This window comes from Sus scrofa, chromosome 4 (assembly GCF_054392235.1).
Source record: "Sus scrofa isolate SSC_HxYL_T2T_F1_AM1 chromosome 4, Sscrofa_HxYL_maternal_Yorkshire_Landrace_v2.0, whole genome shotgun sequence".
Lineage (NCBI taxonomy): Eukaryota > Metazoa > Chordata > Mammalia > Artiodactyla > Suidae > Sus > Sus scrofa.
In genome coordinates this window covers 117279422-117298047 of record NC_139386.1, presented here as the reverse complement: position 1 = coordinate 117298047, position 18626 = coordinate 117279422, and the positions used below count along the sequence as shown (strand labels likewise).

The following is an 18626-nucleotide window of genomic DNA, read 5'->3' as shown; positions in this document are numbered from 1 at the left end:
TGTCAGATGTCTTGTCTCCCTGTCCTGTGGGAGACAAGTCCCATAACAAGTCTCCCTTACCCTACTTTCCCAGCCAAAGACTCCATTCAAAATTCGCCACACACACTTTGGTGGTTCGTCATACACTGCAGAGTATTATTGTTTGACACATTTATGTTTGTATGTCTTATCTCTCCAACAAAATGCCAAGGTCCCTGAGGACAGGGAAACTTGCATATGTTTCTAATATCTCTGCAGAAAAAAATTAGTCTCCAAAAAAAGAAAAAAAATTATCTGTAAAAGACAAGTATAAGAACCTAACAGAGTTAAGGACCCAGTGTTGTCTCTGTGAAGTCGTAGGTTCAATCCCTGGCCTCACTCAGTGGGCTAAGTATCCAGGGTTGCCTTGTCTGTGATGTAGGCCAGCAGCTGACCCCTGGCCTGGAAACTTCCATATGCCACAGGCGTGGCTGTAAAAAGAAAAAAAAGAGAGTGAAGAAAAAAGAAGAACTTAACATCAGCTTTTCTTTTTATTTAAATTAAAAATTTAAAAGTCACTTGGTTTGAATACACAGAAAGATAAGTAATAGCCAGTATGAGTCATTTTGACAGAAATTCTACAAATTCCATTCCAACGTTCTGATTGATGTGGTAACTCTTCTCATTATTTGGATACAGAACTACTATAAAATTATCAACAAGTATGATACTAAGAATACCTTTATCAAGGTCCGCTTTCCCCGTATCAAGCGGGTATTACTTGTATCAAATATTGTTATTTGAAGCCAATAGTTTTGACTCAACTAGTTCTTTTCATTACCCTCACTTCAGACTGAAGTTCTGCAACAAGATTACCTGATTCTCAGAAGCTGTTGGCTCATAAGAGATTTCTGAAGTTTCTCTGTCTCCTTAGTGTTACATGACATATGCTTTTGCTTCTGAAACGGTGTATTTGACTACCAAGCCCACAGATGCAGCAAAGGAATCCAGGCCATACCTGACCTTCCAAGTGAGGAATGATTTTGTGATAAGTGTTAAAAGCAGCTTACTGGGTTCAAGACTTCCTTTTGAGAATATTTTTTCTAAATATGTCATAGATAGTTACTTAATTTTCTAAGTCGTAATTATCCTAATAATAGAAATTATGTTAGAAGTGCCTAAATGATCCAGAAGGAGGTTCTGTATGGAATACACCAAAATGTTTTTATTTCAATAATCCCATTACTGAGGCTGTGTTTCCTACCTAAGTCCCCCTGGGTATGTCTTCGAATAGTCACCTTGCCCTCGTGCCTACGCTGGGGATACCTGAGCAGAGTAAAAGACGGGGCTTGGCAAGGCGTGGGCAAACCTGCCAGACCACAGCAGCGGTGACCCTTTGTGAGCTTGGAATGAAGCTTTAAAGGGAAAAATAAATCCCTCCCAAACCAAAAAAGATGTGAGGAAGGATGGTGATATACATTTCTGAAATCTGTCATCCTAGTGATGGGAATTAGAAAAGCAGTCCTGAAAATAACTACAAGGGGATCAAATGCCTTAGTGTAAAACTAGTCTTATTGTCCATAGTTAATAGAAGCTTGAGGAAAACAGCTATTTTAAAAACCGGAGCAGCCTGCCCAGCACTCGTGCACAGCTTGGATTTCTCATTTCTCTGCAATGAATCTTAATCACTGGGTTCTATTGTCCCAGTTTTTTCAAGCTCATTCTTTCAATGTGAAATATATTTTTACACATTTACAATTATGCTCCCAATATTTAGATTAGGATTTATGTTTGATGAGAAATTAGTTTTAGAGGTGACAGAAAAGACAGAAGGAGGTTTGACTGATTAATATGGAAATACTGTAATCTATGGACACTTTATTACTTATTTATTAGAGACAAAAACTCATTTAATAAAACCTTCAAGAATATACATTTATCTCACTCAAAAAAAAAAAGAAAAAAGAAAAGTCTATTTTTAGATTAGTAATTGTAAAAATTCCAGGTTGCTGTTTTTCTTATCAATGTTTTCTATTTGGAAATTAAAAAGATAAAATTTCTCTATTGAGCAAAGTGGCATTATATTTAAAAGCAAATCTAAAAGAAATCAACATTTCTATTTAGATTTGGAATGAGTCTACCAATCCTTTGAAATTAAAACATTAGGAAAAGTGTCCTAAATTGTAATTCAGTGCAAAAAACCAGCGTAGCAAAAATTATATTTATATAAATGAAAACATATATAGACAACTCAGCTTAAAAGCAACCTTAGCCCACATGTGCGTCTCTCTTTTCCAATTCCCTTTGCTTTTTTACACGTATTACATAATTAGGTCTTTTTATATGTTTACCAGACTATTCTCTAATTGGTTTTACAACACTATACCATAGTATAATGAATCAGTATAAAAACAGAATATTAAAATATTTTATATGTACACTCATATACATGCATTTATGCAATCAAGACTTTGTGTTTGTATCTGTTTTTCCTTAGGCAGACTATAAATTGTGGAGAGGGGCCATGTTTTATAATTAATGACACTGCTGGTGCTTATTGTTGTATAAAACACAAGGATGGTAATGAAAAAAAGATTTCTTGAATTCCTTTCTTCATCCAAAACAAACAGGAATGGCATTCTCTACCAATCCTATCCACCTGAAAGAGAAAGTGACCGTCTTTGAAGATGTTTCTAAGGAACAGTAAGACGTCTCCTCCATGAATAAGACAAGACAGGGTTTCCAAGCCACATTTTCCTCTTTGTAATCAAGAGTTTAACAGGGAGCCCATGACAAGCACGAGCTCTCAGAACTCTTTTTATCCGTTTAACCACTATCTGTGCATATACTCTTCAAGGTTATCGCAAATCCCACGCGTAACTTAAGATCAGAAGGAAAACGAGGGACCTCAACATTTTCCCATCCTCTCCATCTAATCTGTAAGCAGCACAGCACAGAACAGTGGCCTGAATTTTTTTTAAAGCTGCTGACTGTGGACTTAAATACAGGATGCTATGAGCTTCGCAAATAGGAGACAGTTTTGCAATAGTCTCAAAACGCGGACTTGATTAAAAGAATAGATGCCCTGGTATACAGATTTGCCACATGCAAACTAAAATAAAGCTTGTATCTTATATACTTAGACAGAAGGAAAGTTTTAAAGCTCGGTATTAAAATTTAATTGGTAATTCTGACCTTGAGTGCCACTTTAGGTGAAAATTATTGCACCAGTACTCAGATTTTCTTGAGATTTATGATCTCATGTTCTTGAAAAAGGCCTAGCACCTCAATGTTCCTGAAATAATTGATCTGTCTCTTACAAGTGTTATTTTCCTGAAACCAACATCTGTCTCAGGAAGAAAAGTACCAACTGATGAAAATACCCTGCTATATTTAAAAAATCCAAAAGAGCTACCAGAATTTGCATCTAACACATTACTGTATTTATAAAAGCAGGCAAAATTGTAAATTGATAAATTACCTAGCACACAACAGAAGACAAGAAAAAGTAAACTAAACAGCAGAGCCATTTGTAAGTATTATCTACAAAGATTAACTACAATTATTAATAAAGAGTGAATGTTTTAAGTGTGCAAATAAGCCACAGTGCAAACCTACATCTCACATCTTTCTTGCTTTGAATAGATCTCACAATATATGCTTTCTGCCTTGGAAGTTTTTCTTCTTTTCTTTCTTTATTGGGTCACAAACACTACTAACTTCACCAAAAAACTCTTGACAACCACCGTAGATTGTGACTCTTCTTAAAGATAAGCAAAATATGGAAGCCATCAGATAAGCAGGGAATAACAGCAAATCTGAAAATGACTGATAATGTAACTTCTAGCTTTACAAAATTCTAGCAAATATTATTGATTGTCTTACACATGATGAAATGTCCAATATGAAATAGCATGCCCTACCACAACGTAATTATAAAAATTGCCACCTCTTAGCATTTATACATACCTGGCACTGTTACAAGTTCTTTTCATATATTAACTCAGGTAATGCTCACAACAACTTTCTAAGGCTGACACTCTTACTAGTCTCCTTTTACGAAGGAGGAAACTACAGCACAGAGAAGAAGCAAAATGACAAAGGTCAACAGCAAGTAAACAGCTAAGCTGGGTCCCCAGCCCAGGCAATGTGGTTGCGAGCCAATGCTTCCTGCCAGTGGACTATTCCATAGTCCATGTGTATACTGGTCAATTTTTCAGAAGGAGGAATTTAAAAAGCCAGGAGACAATGCATGCAGAAAAGGTATTTAGCCATTCATCAACTCATTTAGTAAATATTTATTAAGCACCTACTATCCAAAGAACGATGCATTGAGTTCCTTTCCAAAACAAATGATCTATGGAGAAGAGACGTAACTTACCTTTGTACATGGCTCTGAAATTTGGACCTGGTGAAGTGGTTACATCTGACCTCCCAAATTCTTTAATCACTGTTTCTACAAGCCCTTCCAAGTGAGGCCCTAGACTCAGCAGTCAGCATGTTAACCCTTGGAGAAGTCCACTAAAATCTTAAAAGAGAAAAGATTAAAGGACCTTTCACGGTAAAAACACTAGTAGCAAATAAGGCCCCTTAGAAGGAGTTTGTCCCGGCAGAGGACATCTCAATGTTTTCGATTCCCTTGTTTAAACACCCTGGGGGTGAAACATCTCCCACACAACGGTGAAAAATCTTAACAAAAGTTGTATCAGGATCCCCTCAGTGTAAAACAGTTATCAAGCAAGAGTTAACTTGGAGGAATAACTCGCCAACAGAAAGAAGCAAAGATGCAAAAGGCAACCAACCCCAAACTCGAAATTCATGCCTAATGTCAAAAGACCCCTAAAGGGAGAAATGATTTTTACACCAGGATCTACAACAAGCTAGACCAACTATTTTTTTCAAAACTGTGGGAAAACGAGAAAACACTCATATATATTTACTATACCTAATGGAAAGCTACATTTCCCCCCAAATATAACATATAGCACCACTTCTTTTATATTTCTCAGTTTATTCTCCATGAATTCTAAAAACTTTGGACAAACAGATACATACCAGAAGAGTTACATACCTATAGAAACCCATCACCTTTAGGATAAAGGAAGATAAACTATTTTATTATTGGTCCACTTTGTCATATTTATCATCTGTAAATTCATTATACTTCTCTTGAAATAATCTAAGGGCTCCTAAAACTTTTGGCTCTAAAGTGCACTGTTCATGGTCAAATGTGTTCCTACTGACACACTAGAAATATACAAGTGCATTTCCGTGGAGGGAAATGGATTAAATGAAAAGGTCCATAGGAGAAAGAGAAAATACTTTAAAACAATATTTATAAAGTTTCATTTCCAGGAACACATATCCTTTAACTCATACAAAATAAAGAACACAATATTATGTTCAGAGTCATACACTCTTCCTACTAAATAACAGAAGCCATCATTTTAAAATATTACAGAGTCTTCTGGAAAGGGTGTTGTCTTGGGAAAGGCAGAACCAATAAAAAAGTAAACCAGAACCCCTATTATTTTTTTTTAATGGCCTTAATTTTGTTCCATACCGAAAAGATTTAAACCGATCTCAAGACACAAGTGAGGCAATTTCTAACCAGAGGCAACAAAGCTCCTATAAATCTTTTCAAACAGCTCATAAACCGGCAGTGCTACCATGGGTGTGGTTTCAGTTAAAAGCTATAATGCTTTAAAAGCTAAACTTTACAGCTATGCGAACAGTGTTTACGATGAGAAAACAAAACACATGACCCAGATTATTTTCCAGCAAGACTGCTCTATACTTCATGTTCCACTTGATTTATTATCAAGTTCATATACATGGAATCTTTTAGCCATGAATACCTTTTACTTACCCACAATAATATGACCATATACATAACAAATCTTTGGTAATTAAACTGTAGAAGGCATTGCTTAATGGATGAAAAAATAATTATAGGAAAATAATGACAGGGCCAACCTCATGCTATTAAACAGGAAACAACTGAATGCCCTCTGCAGCTGGAGAACTGTTCTCCAGAAAGGACACGTGTTCATAAAGTCCTTAACCTCATTCTTCTATTATAAAATGGCATAGATACAGGATAAAGGAAAGTATTTTTCCAAATTGGGAGGGTACCAAAGTTGTCTGTTTTATGAACTTCCCCAACCCCTCAGCAAAAAGCGGATTTTTCAAGCACCAGTTCGCTGGTTGTTTTTCTAGATTTGGGAGGGCACCGGGAAAGGGTGTTGGACATGTAAGCATTAACCAGGCACCATTACACCCTGAGGCTGCTCAGTAAGCAGATCACCAGCTCAGCTGCCGATGGCGGACAGACCCAGGTCCTGAGGGTCCCGCATCACGTGACCCAGCCCTAGGTCAATGATTTACACAGTAAATGGTCACCTCCTGGTCACACGTTCTACACCAAACTGCAAGGAACAAAGGCCAACAAGCTGTCTGACCTTCTCCAGCAATTTCCCATTACTTTCATAATCACTTAACCGCAGAAAGGATTAGAGATGTATTACCACACACCTGGATCCACCTGTCTGGAGGGTCTTCGGAGCCCATTGGTCCGTTTCTGTGCAGAAAGGTAAACAAAGCAAAACAAAGGTTCTGTATTATCGAACTGTATTACTCTGTGACACTTTAAAGAACAGCAAATGTTGCACTTTTTTTTTCTTCTCCCATTTAAAAGTATGGCTACATTTGATCAAAACACTTGTTTCCAAAGTTGGTTCTTGTACTTTTTTGTAGCTGTAGTAAGTCTTCCACTGGAACACATTACATGTGATGAGTCGCTGATATAACACTATGGGAAAGAGATCTCTTTCCAGTTGCCTTCTCTGGTTATTATGACTCATTTTTTTTTTAAAGTCATAATGACTTCAGGAATTACGAAAACAAAGCCCAGGCAGCCATTCCTGCTTAGAAAATGCTCCCAGCCAAGACACATGGTCGCTAAAACTCTAACACAGCTATTTCTGAGGCCTGACAGACCAGAATCTGGAGAAAGGACACCACCTCCAAACAAAGATCTCAAGCTCTGATTTTAGCAAACACTTCAAGGAGCATGGTGTTGTAATTATGGACTGGTAATACTCGAATATCTTAAGAAACAAAACAGGCATGCAGCTTGTGAACCATGAAAATAAATTCTTACTGTGGAAGGGCACCCATAAGAAAAATTGTGCATTACAAAAATTATAGATAAGATACAAAACCAGAAAGGCTTTAATGCTTTGAAAATGCCTGGTTACACGTTCAATATCACAAGGATTAAATTCATTCCTACCTAATAACTATGGTAACCTCACTAATTAATAAGGGCTTGATTTTCACTTTTTGCTATATAACTGAATGAAATGCTCAGTCTTTAGCATATAATTCACAAAAGCAATTTCTCTGCATGCTGGCGTTTGTGCCTGTGCATGGAGCCTTGGTTTCACTCAGAGCAGACTTGGCTTCTCCTGAGTACACGTTAGCCACGGGTTTTTCTAAGGGTTCCTCCTGTTGTTTTTATTCACAAGTTATAAGGATGAGATGGGGGCTTACAGCCTTACAATGGGCCTCCAAGCAGATTTCAGGGTCTTCAGGGGAAAGCAAACTGGAGAACTCTTTAAAATATATATACATTTTGTTTTGAACCCAACTCCTTTCAAAATGGATTTGGGAAAGCCGAATATGATCACTGAATCAGCCCCGAAGCTACATTGCACAAGAGGAATGACTGTACTGAAGAAAACTAGTATAAAGACAGCCATTGTGAGTGAGGCAAAAATAGCACACTGAGCTTCCTGGCAGCCAAGCACAAAAAGGGGAAGCAGGGCGAGTTGCAGATTCATATCCAATCACCTGGAAGAAACCTGCTTTAAAAAAATTCTATCTAAAATTTGATAACATTTTTGAGCTCCCTATATAAGTGACAGTATTTTCAACAGGAAAATAGCTACTGACGGATGTCCTGTGGCTACTTACTCCCTGCACTTCCGGCCACCTTCTTCATGTACAACAGAAGCGGTCTCTCCACCACTCTTATTCCTCCTCTGATCAAAGTGCTCGAGGCAGAAAGGAATCCAAACATTGGGTCTTATTCCCACTATCCCCAAACTACTTAAAAACTGTTAACTTGGAGAGTGAAAAAGAGCACTTGAGTTCAAGAGCAAGTCTCTATTACCTTGAAGTTAGGGTTAAAATAGGGAACAAGGTGCAACTAGTAAAAGTAAGACTCCCCTGGAGTTCCCGTCGTAACTCAGCAGAAGCAAATCTGACTCGTATCCATGATGACGCAAGTTCAATCCCCTGACCTCGCTCGGTGGGTTAAGGATCCAGCATTGCCGTGAGCTGTGGTGTAGGTTGCAGACACGGCTCAGATCCTGAGTTGCTGTGGCTGTGGTGTAGGCCAGCAGTTGCAGCTCTGATTTGACTTCTAGCCTGGGAACCCCCATATGCCGCGGGTGCAGCTCTAAAAAGCAAAAAAAAAAAAAAAAAAAAAAAAAAAAAAAAAAAAAAAGAGAGAGAGAGAGTAAAGCTCCCTAAGTTCAAATTCAGACACTGTCCCTTGGCAACTGTTTGATTAGAAGCAAGTTAGTTCAAGTCTCTATGCCTGTTTTTCATCTATAAAATGGGAATAATAATAGCACCTACTTTATAGCATGTGTGGTAAGAATTGAATGAGTTAATTTATGTTAAGCGCTTGGAACAGTTCCTGACACATAGGAAGGATTATGAAGTGATAGCTTATTATTATTGTCATTATTAATTTCATGATTTTTTGTAGGTGTAAACTCAGATAAATTACACATTCCACTAAAGTATTGCCTTACTATTTATACTTTAGGTTTTTCCTCCTAATAGTCACTGAAAATCAGTGATTCTAAAAAGAAACTTTTTTCGCTTCCTTTTTTTTTTTTTTTTTTTTTTAAACAAATTTTCTACAGGAAGAGTAAGCAGTAGACTGAGCTATGAGCTGGTGCATTTAATAAAAAGAGAGAGAATTTCGGCTACTAAGACCAGGTACATTTGGAGAGTTTGAGATTTAATACACTTGAAAGGCATCTAAAAAAGCATTTTATACTGTAAAAAAATTATCAGAAATGTTTAACAGAGCGTATTTCAACAATTTCAAAATGCAAATTTCAACTGTCATTCTGTCATATCCCATCCAACATGTTCCTCTTCTCCACCTATATTCTGAGAAGCCTGGGACAGAGCTGGACAAGACCCTGTCCCTAGAGGGAGAGGAGGGAATAGCTGGTAGCACTGGTAGCAACCCATGGGAGCTCTGAGTCCCAGTGCCACCTGCCCCCCCCCACCAAGATCAGAACAGTCTTCAGAACATTCAGAACCTTCTCTGAGCCATCTAAAAGGGGGGTGGGGGAGAGGAGACAACCAACCACCCTAATTTTATTCCTTGCTGCATCACCTATTACCTGGTCTTTCTTTAAAAGAAATCCTTTTATGGTCCAAGAATCTTTCTTCTTGCCTTTTTTGGGGAGAAAGCAAGTTCTCTCTGTTGATTTTTACCAACAAAGCAAGTAAAGTTTCATTTGCTACATGACACTGGTTTTGGTTCCTTCACCTGTCTCAAAGGGTAGGAAAACCTATGTTAAGGAATGGATTTTTAAGTAGCTATGTCTTGAGTAGATATGCAATGATAACGTTGCTTCCTGGAGCCACAAGGGGCTTCGGCAAGTCTGCTCCAGGACGGGATGCAAGATGGACAGCCCAGGTGCGCTAAGGGAGGCCCTCGGATCTGTGGCTGTTGAAAACTGACCTACCTCGAGAATTCACCAGTCATGGCTAATGAAAGGGAGCGAGACAGGACTACAACGAAGTATACGGAGAAAAAGAACACCTTCAAGAGAAGGGGGAAAATATTCACAGAGCTTCCCAAAGGACTTCATCGTTTACTTCTGGGAAGAATCTCGAACATCACAGAAGCAGCTGCCTCGGAGAGTGAAGACCTTCCACGAAGTCGTGGGGTGGAGGTATGGAGGGAACATTCCATCCCATTCCTTTGCTACACTTCTCCCTTAAGCTCAGCTAAAATTTCCAAAGAGGTTGGCCAGTATAAGATCTTACAAGGTCCATCCAAAGTGGAGATTATTGGCAGACTCACACGTTAAATAAAAATTACACTTATATTCAAAAGTTAAGCAAGTCACTAAAAACACTGATGCTACATTTTTTTTATTTTTATTTTTTTTACATTTTTTTAAATCAATGTGAAAATTAATTCCTTTCATAATAGGCTTACATGTCATTTTAAAAAATATGTCATGGCTGGAGAGAATTATTTTGTGTCATGCAAAAATATTTAACCACGTCTTATAGCACATGTTCTTTGTGTAAATACGCCCACTTCTCATTACTTAAATGAAATTAAGTGAAATCATCCTCCCTGGGGGAAAAAGTAATACATATATGTAGGAGGATAAATGTAAAGTAATATTGAGTTAAAGTTTAAGGCTCTATGAAGAAGCCTATCTCAATAATCTATTAACAACACAAGAGCAAGAGAAAGAAGGCTACTTTCCAAAATTGGCATTGGCATTGCTAGAAGAATCCTTATAGTTCTGATGAAAAAATCTTACCTGTCAACTAAACACTAAAACAAAACAAAACAAAATTACATTAATTTATTTTTGCCCTAGAACTTGCATGACCTATTTTCAAAATATTATTACCCTATTGTGCTTTCTTTGAGCTAGATTCTAAATTCTAAAATTTGGCCAACTGATAACACAGAAAGGGTGCATGTGAATTTCCTCACCTCATATTCTTGATATCCTATAATGTACAAAGTATGTGCCCATGCAAAAAGTAAAAGCAATTACCTCTTGTTTGACATCTTGCTGTATTTTTCATTATTTTTACCAGCTTTATAAATGCCAGGCTATAATACTAATATTATACCACTCTTAATGGGATACAGTTGTTACTGTGTTAAAATCATTTGACATAGAATGTTTTTTGTCATTCTTGTATTCTGAAATTCTCAGATTACTGTAGTTCTGGTCCACATAACTAATCATGGACATTTTACATTTTAATTTTGTTTTTTTGGGGAGGTCAGGTAAGAAATGATTACTTTTGGTTGAAGGCCAAGGCACTAGTTGCCTATAATCTGTCCTATTTTTCATTCTTTCATATTCTCCTAAAAAGAGCTGTATTCGGAGAGGTGACAGGGACCTCCTACTTCTAAGCCATTAGATCTCAGACTCTGTGTTAAACCAAAAGGAAATGTTATCAGATTTTGAATTGATCAATAAGACATGATATGAATCACGTTCGTGTTCAAAGGGAAAACTAGCAGAAACATGAAACCACATCCTTAGACAGAGGACCTCAGAACTATTTACTACCAGAAAACGCTGGGCAGTGACAGTGTTTCAGGTGGGGGACAGGTCTATGGGCCTCCTGGGACGAAGGTCACCCTTCTTTCTGTCCTCAAGAATCAAAGCTATTCCTCTCAAGGGAATGCCTTTCAGGTGCAAGAAGTTTTATCAGCATCGTGGTTTATGGAATTCTGCAGCTGGGAAACCAGGCGATCGTACCCCCATATTAGTGCCACAACATGGCTACGATATTTGTTTGAAATTTACCTGCATAAATGAGTACTTAAAATTCTGGAATGCCCCATCTCACACACATTCTTAGATCAAATATTCACATTTCTCCTCACCTCAGATCTTCAGATGGTGACTGAAAACTCCTTTGATTTAACCTGTGCATTTCACTCACAGGCACTTCGTTGCTCACTCTCTCTCTGTTTCCACCCATTTTATTTTTAACATTTTATGAAAGTGTAGTTGATTTACAGTGTTGTGCCAATTTCTGCTATCCAGCCTAATGACCCAGTCACGCATATCTATACATTCTTTCTCTCATACTGTCATCCATCCTGTTCTATGTTCCGACCTATTTACACGTTCAACATTCTAGAAGGTGGACCCTGCTTAAGTCAGCAAACAATCTGAAATGCAAAAGTTACATAAAAAATTTTAAATGTTAATCTTACCTCAGGTGGTTTGAGCGTCCCTTGTTCTGAAACAAACGTAAAAATTGGCATTGTCAGTGCAGTTACTTTGTTTGGTTAGCAACCTTAGCTTGCTCTCTGCAGCCCTGGTAAAACACTACTGCTTTGTTTTCCTTGTGATACCTGTAATATATTTCCAGGGTCCCTCAGGCTGGGCTAGTAATTGTTTTGCAACCCGGTTCTCTTGCCTTATTGGTTTGTCAGGAAAGTGACTCATAGTACTAAATGACTTCTAGGTTATGCTTAACTTTTTCAATTGTTTATTAAGCAATGTCAATCCAACCGCATAAAGCTCCTTAAAACAGGGACTTGCACTAAATTTATGTGCATAAGAGCAAGCTAAGTGGGAACCTTTCTTTCAACACACTCAGTTTTAAGAATCTAAACACTGTAAATGTATTGCATGGACTATACCGAATGCAAATCTGACACATACGGTTTGCATTATGAATTTTTCTTCAGTAAGGGGCTATAGCCTTTCATTTTCATGGAGGGGCGGATACAGTTTGATGTAAAGATGGAAATTAAAAACTGACCGGATTTGATCGCCATGTCAATTTTCCTTTCCTCACAGTTTACCCGTCTATAAATAGAAACAACAATCTGCTGGCATTTCAGTTCCTGAAAATGACTAACAGGTACGAAGGGCCCTGAGATCTTCAAGCAAGGAACACGGCTCTGTCTGAGAGAAAAGGCACGCACTGCACGTGGCAAAGCTAGTGGGTGACATTTTCGCTTCGTTTCCCCACATCCGCAAGCACCTACACACGTTACTTCTCCAGACTGTGAAGGAGAACCCTTCATCATTTTGAGCCTAAGCCTATACTTTTTCCAACAAAATGGTCCTCTGAAAAAGGATCTGGGATGAGAAGATGACACGTGATGGAAACATCAGGAGAGAAAAGGCAGGTCTAAAAGGGGCTCTGTCAGCCTAAATCAATCTCGTCTAGCGGTTCCAAGAAGCCCCACAACCAGAGTTTAAGAGGAAAGATACCAGAACACCTGACTGGCTGTCACAGTCGGCTTTACACAGGAAGACTGCCTGGGGCTTGGAACAGGAGGTTTGGGGGGGTTTCTTTTGTTTTGCTTTTCAAAGGACTCCTCCTGATTAATGGAACGGAAGATGCATGGGCAAAAAGTCACCTTTCTGGAGAAAGGCAAAGTCTGCATTCCTTTGTCAGTTTCAAACCTTATCCCCTTAGCTTCTGAACGTTTGTTGCCAGGTCTGAAGTTGGCCTTCGCAGAGGACAGAAAGCTATTTCTCTTTGCCTCTCTGCCAGAAATATGCAAAGTTTTATAGGAAAGACTGAGAACTGGCTTGGGGAAAGGGTCTGTGAAAGGACCATTTGGTTGGATACTGTGTCCAGACTTCGAACCTGGGGTAAGTGAACTTGGGTGCCTAATAGACCAGTTGTGATACCTGTTTCACTGGTTTGACCTTATATGCCAGAAGAGCCCTAAACTACTTTCTTCAGAGTTAGAGAAAGACCCTGAACTGGAATCACAAACTGCATGAAGCACCAAACATGAGCGGAGTGTAAGTTTTCCATCCAAGGAAACTGAGGAAAACTTTTATGTATATGTCTATTTGTGTGCCTGCACCCACAGCATGTGGAAGTTTCCTGGCCAGGGATCAAACCCAAGCCACAGTAGCAACCCAAGCTGCTACGGTGACAATGCCAGATCCCTGACCTGCTGCACCACAAGGGAACTCCAGCTTTAATATTTCTAGGTGACCTCTAAAATGGGAAAACTTTAGACTTTTCAAGGTAAAAATTAACTTGCATTTCAGAAGTATCAAATTTTTCTTCCTGACTCTTTGCATAGAAGTGTTTTCTATGTCCTGTTATAGATCTGTTATACTATGCTTTAGCTGTATTTTATTTTGGCATGAAACCTATGACAGCCCACGTGGCAGTGGCTGGCACACCACGACCCAGGAGTGCTCTGGCTTTGCTCAGGAAGAGGGGACGATGGTATCGAAGGTGATGACCTAGCCGTGCAGGTATGTACACCTCGTTTCCCAGAAAGCACATCTGGGAACAGAAGCCCCTCATTTACAGGTCCTTCCCATCTTGCTGCGCAGGGCAAGCCAGCCAGCTCCTGGCACGAGTGAGAAGTGACCACAGAACGTAAGAGGCTGTAAGGTTCAGGGGAGGCATGAATGGAACTGGCAAAGTGAGGAAACAAACTAGACCCCACTGGCTACCTTACCCTACAATCCTGCCTTCATTTCTCCCCTCTTTGCATCTTATCAAGCAACTCAGCGTTCCTCAAGGTTCTTTTTCTTTTCTTTTTTTTTGTCTTTTTGCCATTTCTTGGGCTGCTCCTGTGGCACATGGAGGTTCCCAGGCTAGGAGTCAAATTGGAGCTGCAGCCACCGGCCTACACCACAGCCACAGCAACGTGGGATCAGAGCCGCATCTGCAACCTACATCACGGCTCACGGCAACACCGGAGCCTCAAGCCACTGAGCAAGACCAGGGAGCGAACCTGCAACCTCATGGTTCCTAGTCGGATTCGTCAACCACTGAGCCACGACGGGAACTCCTCCTCAAGGTTCTCATTGGATGCACCTGCTCTTCACAAAGCCTCTTCACTGTAAGCCAGATAGGAAAGTGGAAAGGGGGCTTTGTGCTGGATGCAACGCCAGCTCTGAGGATGTGAGTCCTTGACTGGGGCTCGCCCTTTCTTTGCCCACCCCCCACCCCGCCCACCACCGCCTCCTCTCTCCCCCACCATCCAGGAAAGAGGCCCATTTCTTCCATGGACTCAGCCTAGGGCAGTTCACACTGTGATCTTGCTCGTGCTGGGCAGAGCACATAAATAGTGGCTCTTGCAAGTCCAGAACTTTTATTTAGTCATATTTCATGGCAGGGTTCTATAAATATTCTGAGGAAAGGGCAAAAGCCAAAGCGCTAGAAATAACTCTGAGAATCTGTTCTGAGTTCAGAAATTCTTACCCAGGCTCCTCTGTTTATACTTTGTACTTGCTCCAGTGGCCCTACCATCAAGCCGATCGGCCCCTTTACGAAAACAATCTAAATTCTGACAACCATATTGGTGTAATAGCAGAACTTACACCAAAGTAACCGTGATGAGAGACAGGGAAACTCAACTGCAACACGGCCTCCTACACTTTCCAAGCAAAAGTCTGCTCTGGCTGGAAAAAGAATAACGACCTCTTCTGATGAAGCATTCCATGCAAAAGTTGCTCTGATTGTGACGTCTCCAACACCACCCTTCATTTCCTCTTGATATGTGCCCAAAACTATGTTGGCGGGCACTCGGATCTCCAAAAGAACCTGTGTCTGAACTAGGCCTAATAAGGGCTGACAGCCACCCAATGGACTTGGGCTGAATTCTGACCAAATAGAAAGGTTGCTGGTTGAGATCTGCTGAAAAGGTCTCTCTCTTTTTCTCCTGGGAACTTCCTTAGGAAAGTAATTCAGTTCCTCAAGTTGCCAAAAATTTTTAATCCTCAGCTGGTCTTTACCCTGCAGCTGATTTCTAAGGCTCCGATGGATCAAACTATAAAATGTTCTTACCCTTTGGGAACCTTTCTAGATGGTGACGCAGAGGCCTCAAGGGTTTTATACCTTTTGCATTCTTTCATCATGTCCCAACTGGTTTACTGTAATTCAGAGAGGTCCTGTTACCAAGGTGCTTGGCGCTTTAGCAGAACCGTCTTCAGTGCCAGCACAGGGCTCAGTGTACATATTTGTGTAAGAGAAATGATTTTCACTGAGACTTTAGCCTCATATAATTCATTTGTTTAAACATAAAATTCAGTCCTATTATATTTGTTTTCCAGTACAGGTGGCTTCTCAATGCATACATTATTACACAATCTGCTTTGCCTCTTGTCTAAAGTTCTTCTTTTGGAGACTAAACAAATCCATGTCCATTTAGGTCATTTGTCTCCAAAGGGGCCACAGAAAAGAAATTACCAGTAGTGTTGTCCTCATGGCTAACATGCTCTTTTTTATGAGACATTCAATCTAAAAGACGGGTGGAATGATCTACTTTTGGAGGAAGTTTCACAAATGCTACTACATTCACCACTCAGATCCACAGCAAGATTCTGGGGTAGGGGGAAGACTATAACTAATACTTGAGAGAGGCTTTGACTTCAAGTTTTGTTTTGTTTTATTTTTTTCCTTTATGGCTGCACGCATGGCACACGGAAGTTCCTAGGCCAGGGACAGAATCCGAGCCACAGTGGCCGCGGGACCCTGTCTTTAACCCACTGTGCCAGGATCGAATCTGTGCCTCTGCAGAGACCTGAGCCACTGTAGTCGGATTCATAACCCACTGTGCCACAGCAGGGACTCCTGATTTCAAGTCTTTTCAGGTGCTCTAATAGGAATCCAACCATACAATAGTTTTTAGTTCTTTTTAATAATTATGAACATATTAAACTGACCCAAATAATTCAACAGAAGGAATAATAACTACCCTTGAGTATAAAATTGCCTTGATTAATTAAAAAAAAAAACTCCTAATTTATATAAGAGGTTTTAAATAATTTTAAATAGAGCCAAAGTCATTTTCTGGTTAAGCAATCAAGGATCAAGCTTCAGTTTATACAAAAGTAACATGATAAAATGTCTAGTGGTAGAAGGATGAAATAAAGTTAGACTCAAAGTTTATCTCTTATGATAAGATATCTCAATAATATTTGTAAAAGAGCTATTTCAGATGTCAGTTTGGGGTGCAGGTTCTAGGTAGCAATCCCGTGGTTTAAACCATTAGGATACCAAGGCCACTTCCTTCCATGTAGCAGTGGCTACAGCAGCAGCAGAGCAGCAGTTGGCCTAGATAAAAGAGCGATTAAACAGATAAGCAAATGGGGATCTGCTTCAGTTAAATACTAGAGCGGCTGAGGCTTGCAATCCCACTAAAGGAAAAAATGCATTAAACCAAAGCCGTCTGCTCCAGCAGTATTTGCCTTCCAATGTTACTTTCTTTGTTTAAAACAAGAGGATGCAAAGCAAGCTATATTGATCAATGGCAAGGTAAGAAGGGGCTTAGCTATATATTATCGTAGGGGAAAAACACAAATGCCCCCCCACCAAAAGTTGCAGTCTAGGCCTAGATCTTCATGTACTGGGAGAAAGAAATGCCTCTCTAGAATTACATCAGCTTTGCAGTGACTTGTTGAGAAAGTCCCACATAATAGAGTTCATACCTATTCATTATTAAGGTTGGAAAATTTTGGCAGCACACTTCTGAGTCCGTGTATCTGTGTTGATCACCAAGGTTGCCATGGTGACTGTGAAGGAGTCAACTCGGGTTCAGCAAAAAAAGAGAGTGGAACTGCCTGCTCTTTATCCATGCAAATCCTCAAATGTTAAGACACAAACTAATCACCCAACCTTCAAATTTATTTCCAAGTTGCATAGTTTGTCATATAAATATTTAAAAAAAAAACTTTAAAGGATCTTTTTTTAATACTTGAAATGTACTTGAGTTAATAATCTGTCATAGTCAAATATTAATAGGAATGAATTACTTCATGGAGAAATGCACTGCATTTTTGCCAAGTAATTATTATTTTGAGGGTGAATGAAGACTAGATAAATTTAAGGGCTATAGAGCATGTAATACAAAAGGCTTTTGAACCCAAGGAAGACAACGTCCAAAGAACACTTAACTTTAACAAAAAGAAGTGCTTAAGAGTGATTTCCAAAGTTTAATGGTTAGTAGTTAGCCACATCCAACACTATCAAGAATTGTATTCGAGTTAAAATATTCCTATTTGGAAAAAAGGAATAATGACCTGATATGAAGCACCTCGACCTTGGACTTGGTACCAAGGGATTGATACAAAAGATGCAAACACTTTCCCTGTGGTGAGGAAGCATCTATGCTCCTAAAGGAAATTAAAAGTGCTACCCACACAGTCCACATGTTCCACTGCTTGTCCAGCTCCCCGTGTAATTAAGTTGAGGCCAGGTGATCAGTTTTAACCAATGGACTTTTGAGGTTAAAAAATGAAATTAGGAGTTCCCGTCGTGGCGCAGTGGTTAGCGAATCCGACTAGGAACCGTGAGGTTGCGGGTTCGGTCCCTGCCTTTGCTTAGTGGGTTAACAATCCGGCGTTGCGGTGAGCTGTGGTGTAGGTCGCAGACGCGGCTCGGATCCCGCGTTGCTGTGGCTCTGGCGTAGGCTAGTGGCTACAGCTCCGATTCAACCCCTAGCCTGGGAACCTCCATATGCCGTGGGAGCGGCCCAAAGAAATAGCAAAAAGACAAAAAAAAAAAAAAAAGAAAAGAAATTACTCACTTCCAGTCCATGGGTCTTAAGAGCAGCAACCTCAGAAGCCAAGTGTTGCATTGACAGAGTCACATGATGAAACCAGCTTGAATCCTGAGGCCATTACTTAGCAGGGAGGGACCCAGAGCAAACAGTGGATGTGCAAATAAACTTTTAGGCGTTAAAGCTACTGGGATTTGGGGGTTTTTAGTTACAGCACAGTCTAACCTTGGCAAATACCTACACTCAAACTGAGAATTTAATGCACACTACTATTGGGTGGTCAGGGTGAATTTAAATGATTGGTATGGAGAAGTAAAAGAAGGGTGGATCTTGGAATTGTAGCTCCCTACATACTTCAGGGAGCATA

General features: G+C 39.7%; 1 protein-coding gene across 10 annotated transcripts in view; it reads right to left on the bottom strand.

Moving 5' to 3' along the window:
* The window catches only part of VAV3 (vav guanine nucleotide exchange factor 3), a 373539-nt gene that overhangs the window by 112738 nt on the left and 242175 nt on the right, over nucleotides 1-18626 (bottom strand). For all 10 annotated transcript variants that reach the window (XR_014844590.1, XR_014844591.1, XM_085023765.1 and 7 more), the window contains 2 exons: nucleotides 11981-12006; nucleotides 6493-6538 (listed from right to left, as the gene is read on the bottom strand). Coding sequence is in view for 8 of the 10 variants with exons in the window: in XM_085023765.1 (XP_084879891.1) it covers nucleotides 6493-6538; nucleotides 11981-12006 (72 nt within the window). In the remaining 2 variants the exon portion in view is untranslated. The remainder of the gene's footprint in view (nucleotides 1-6492; nucleotides 6539-11980; nucleotides 12007-18626) is intronic.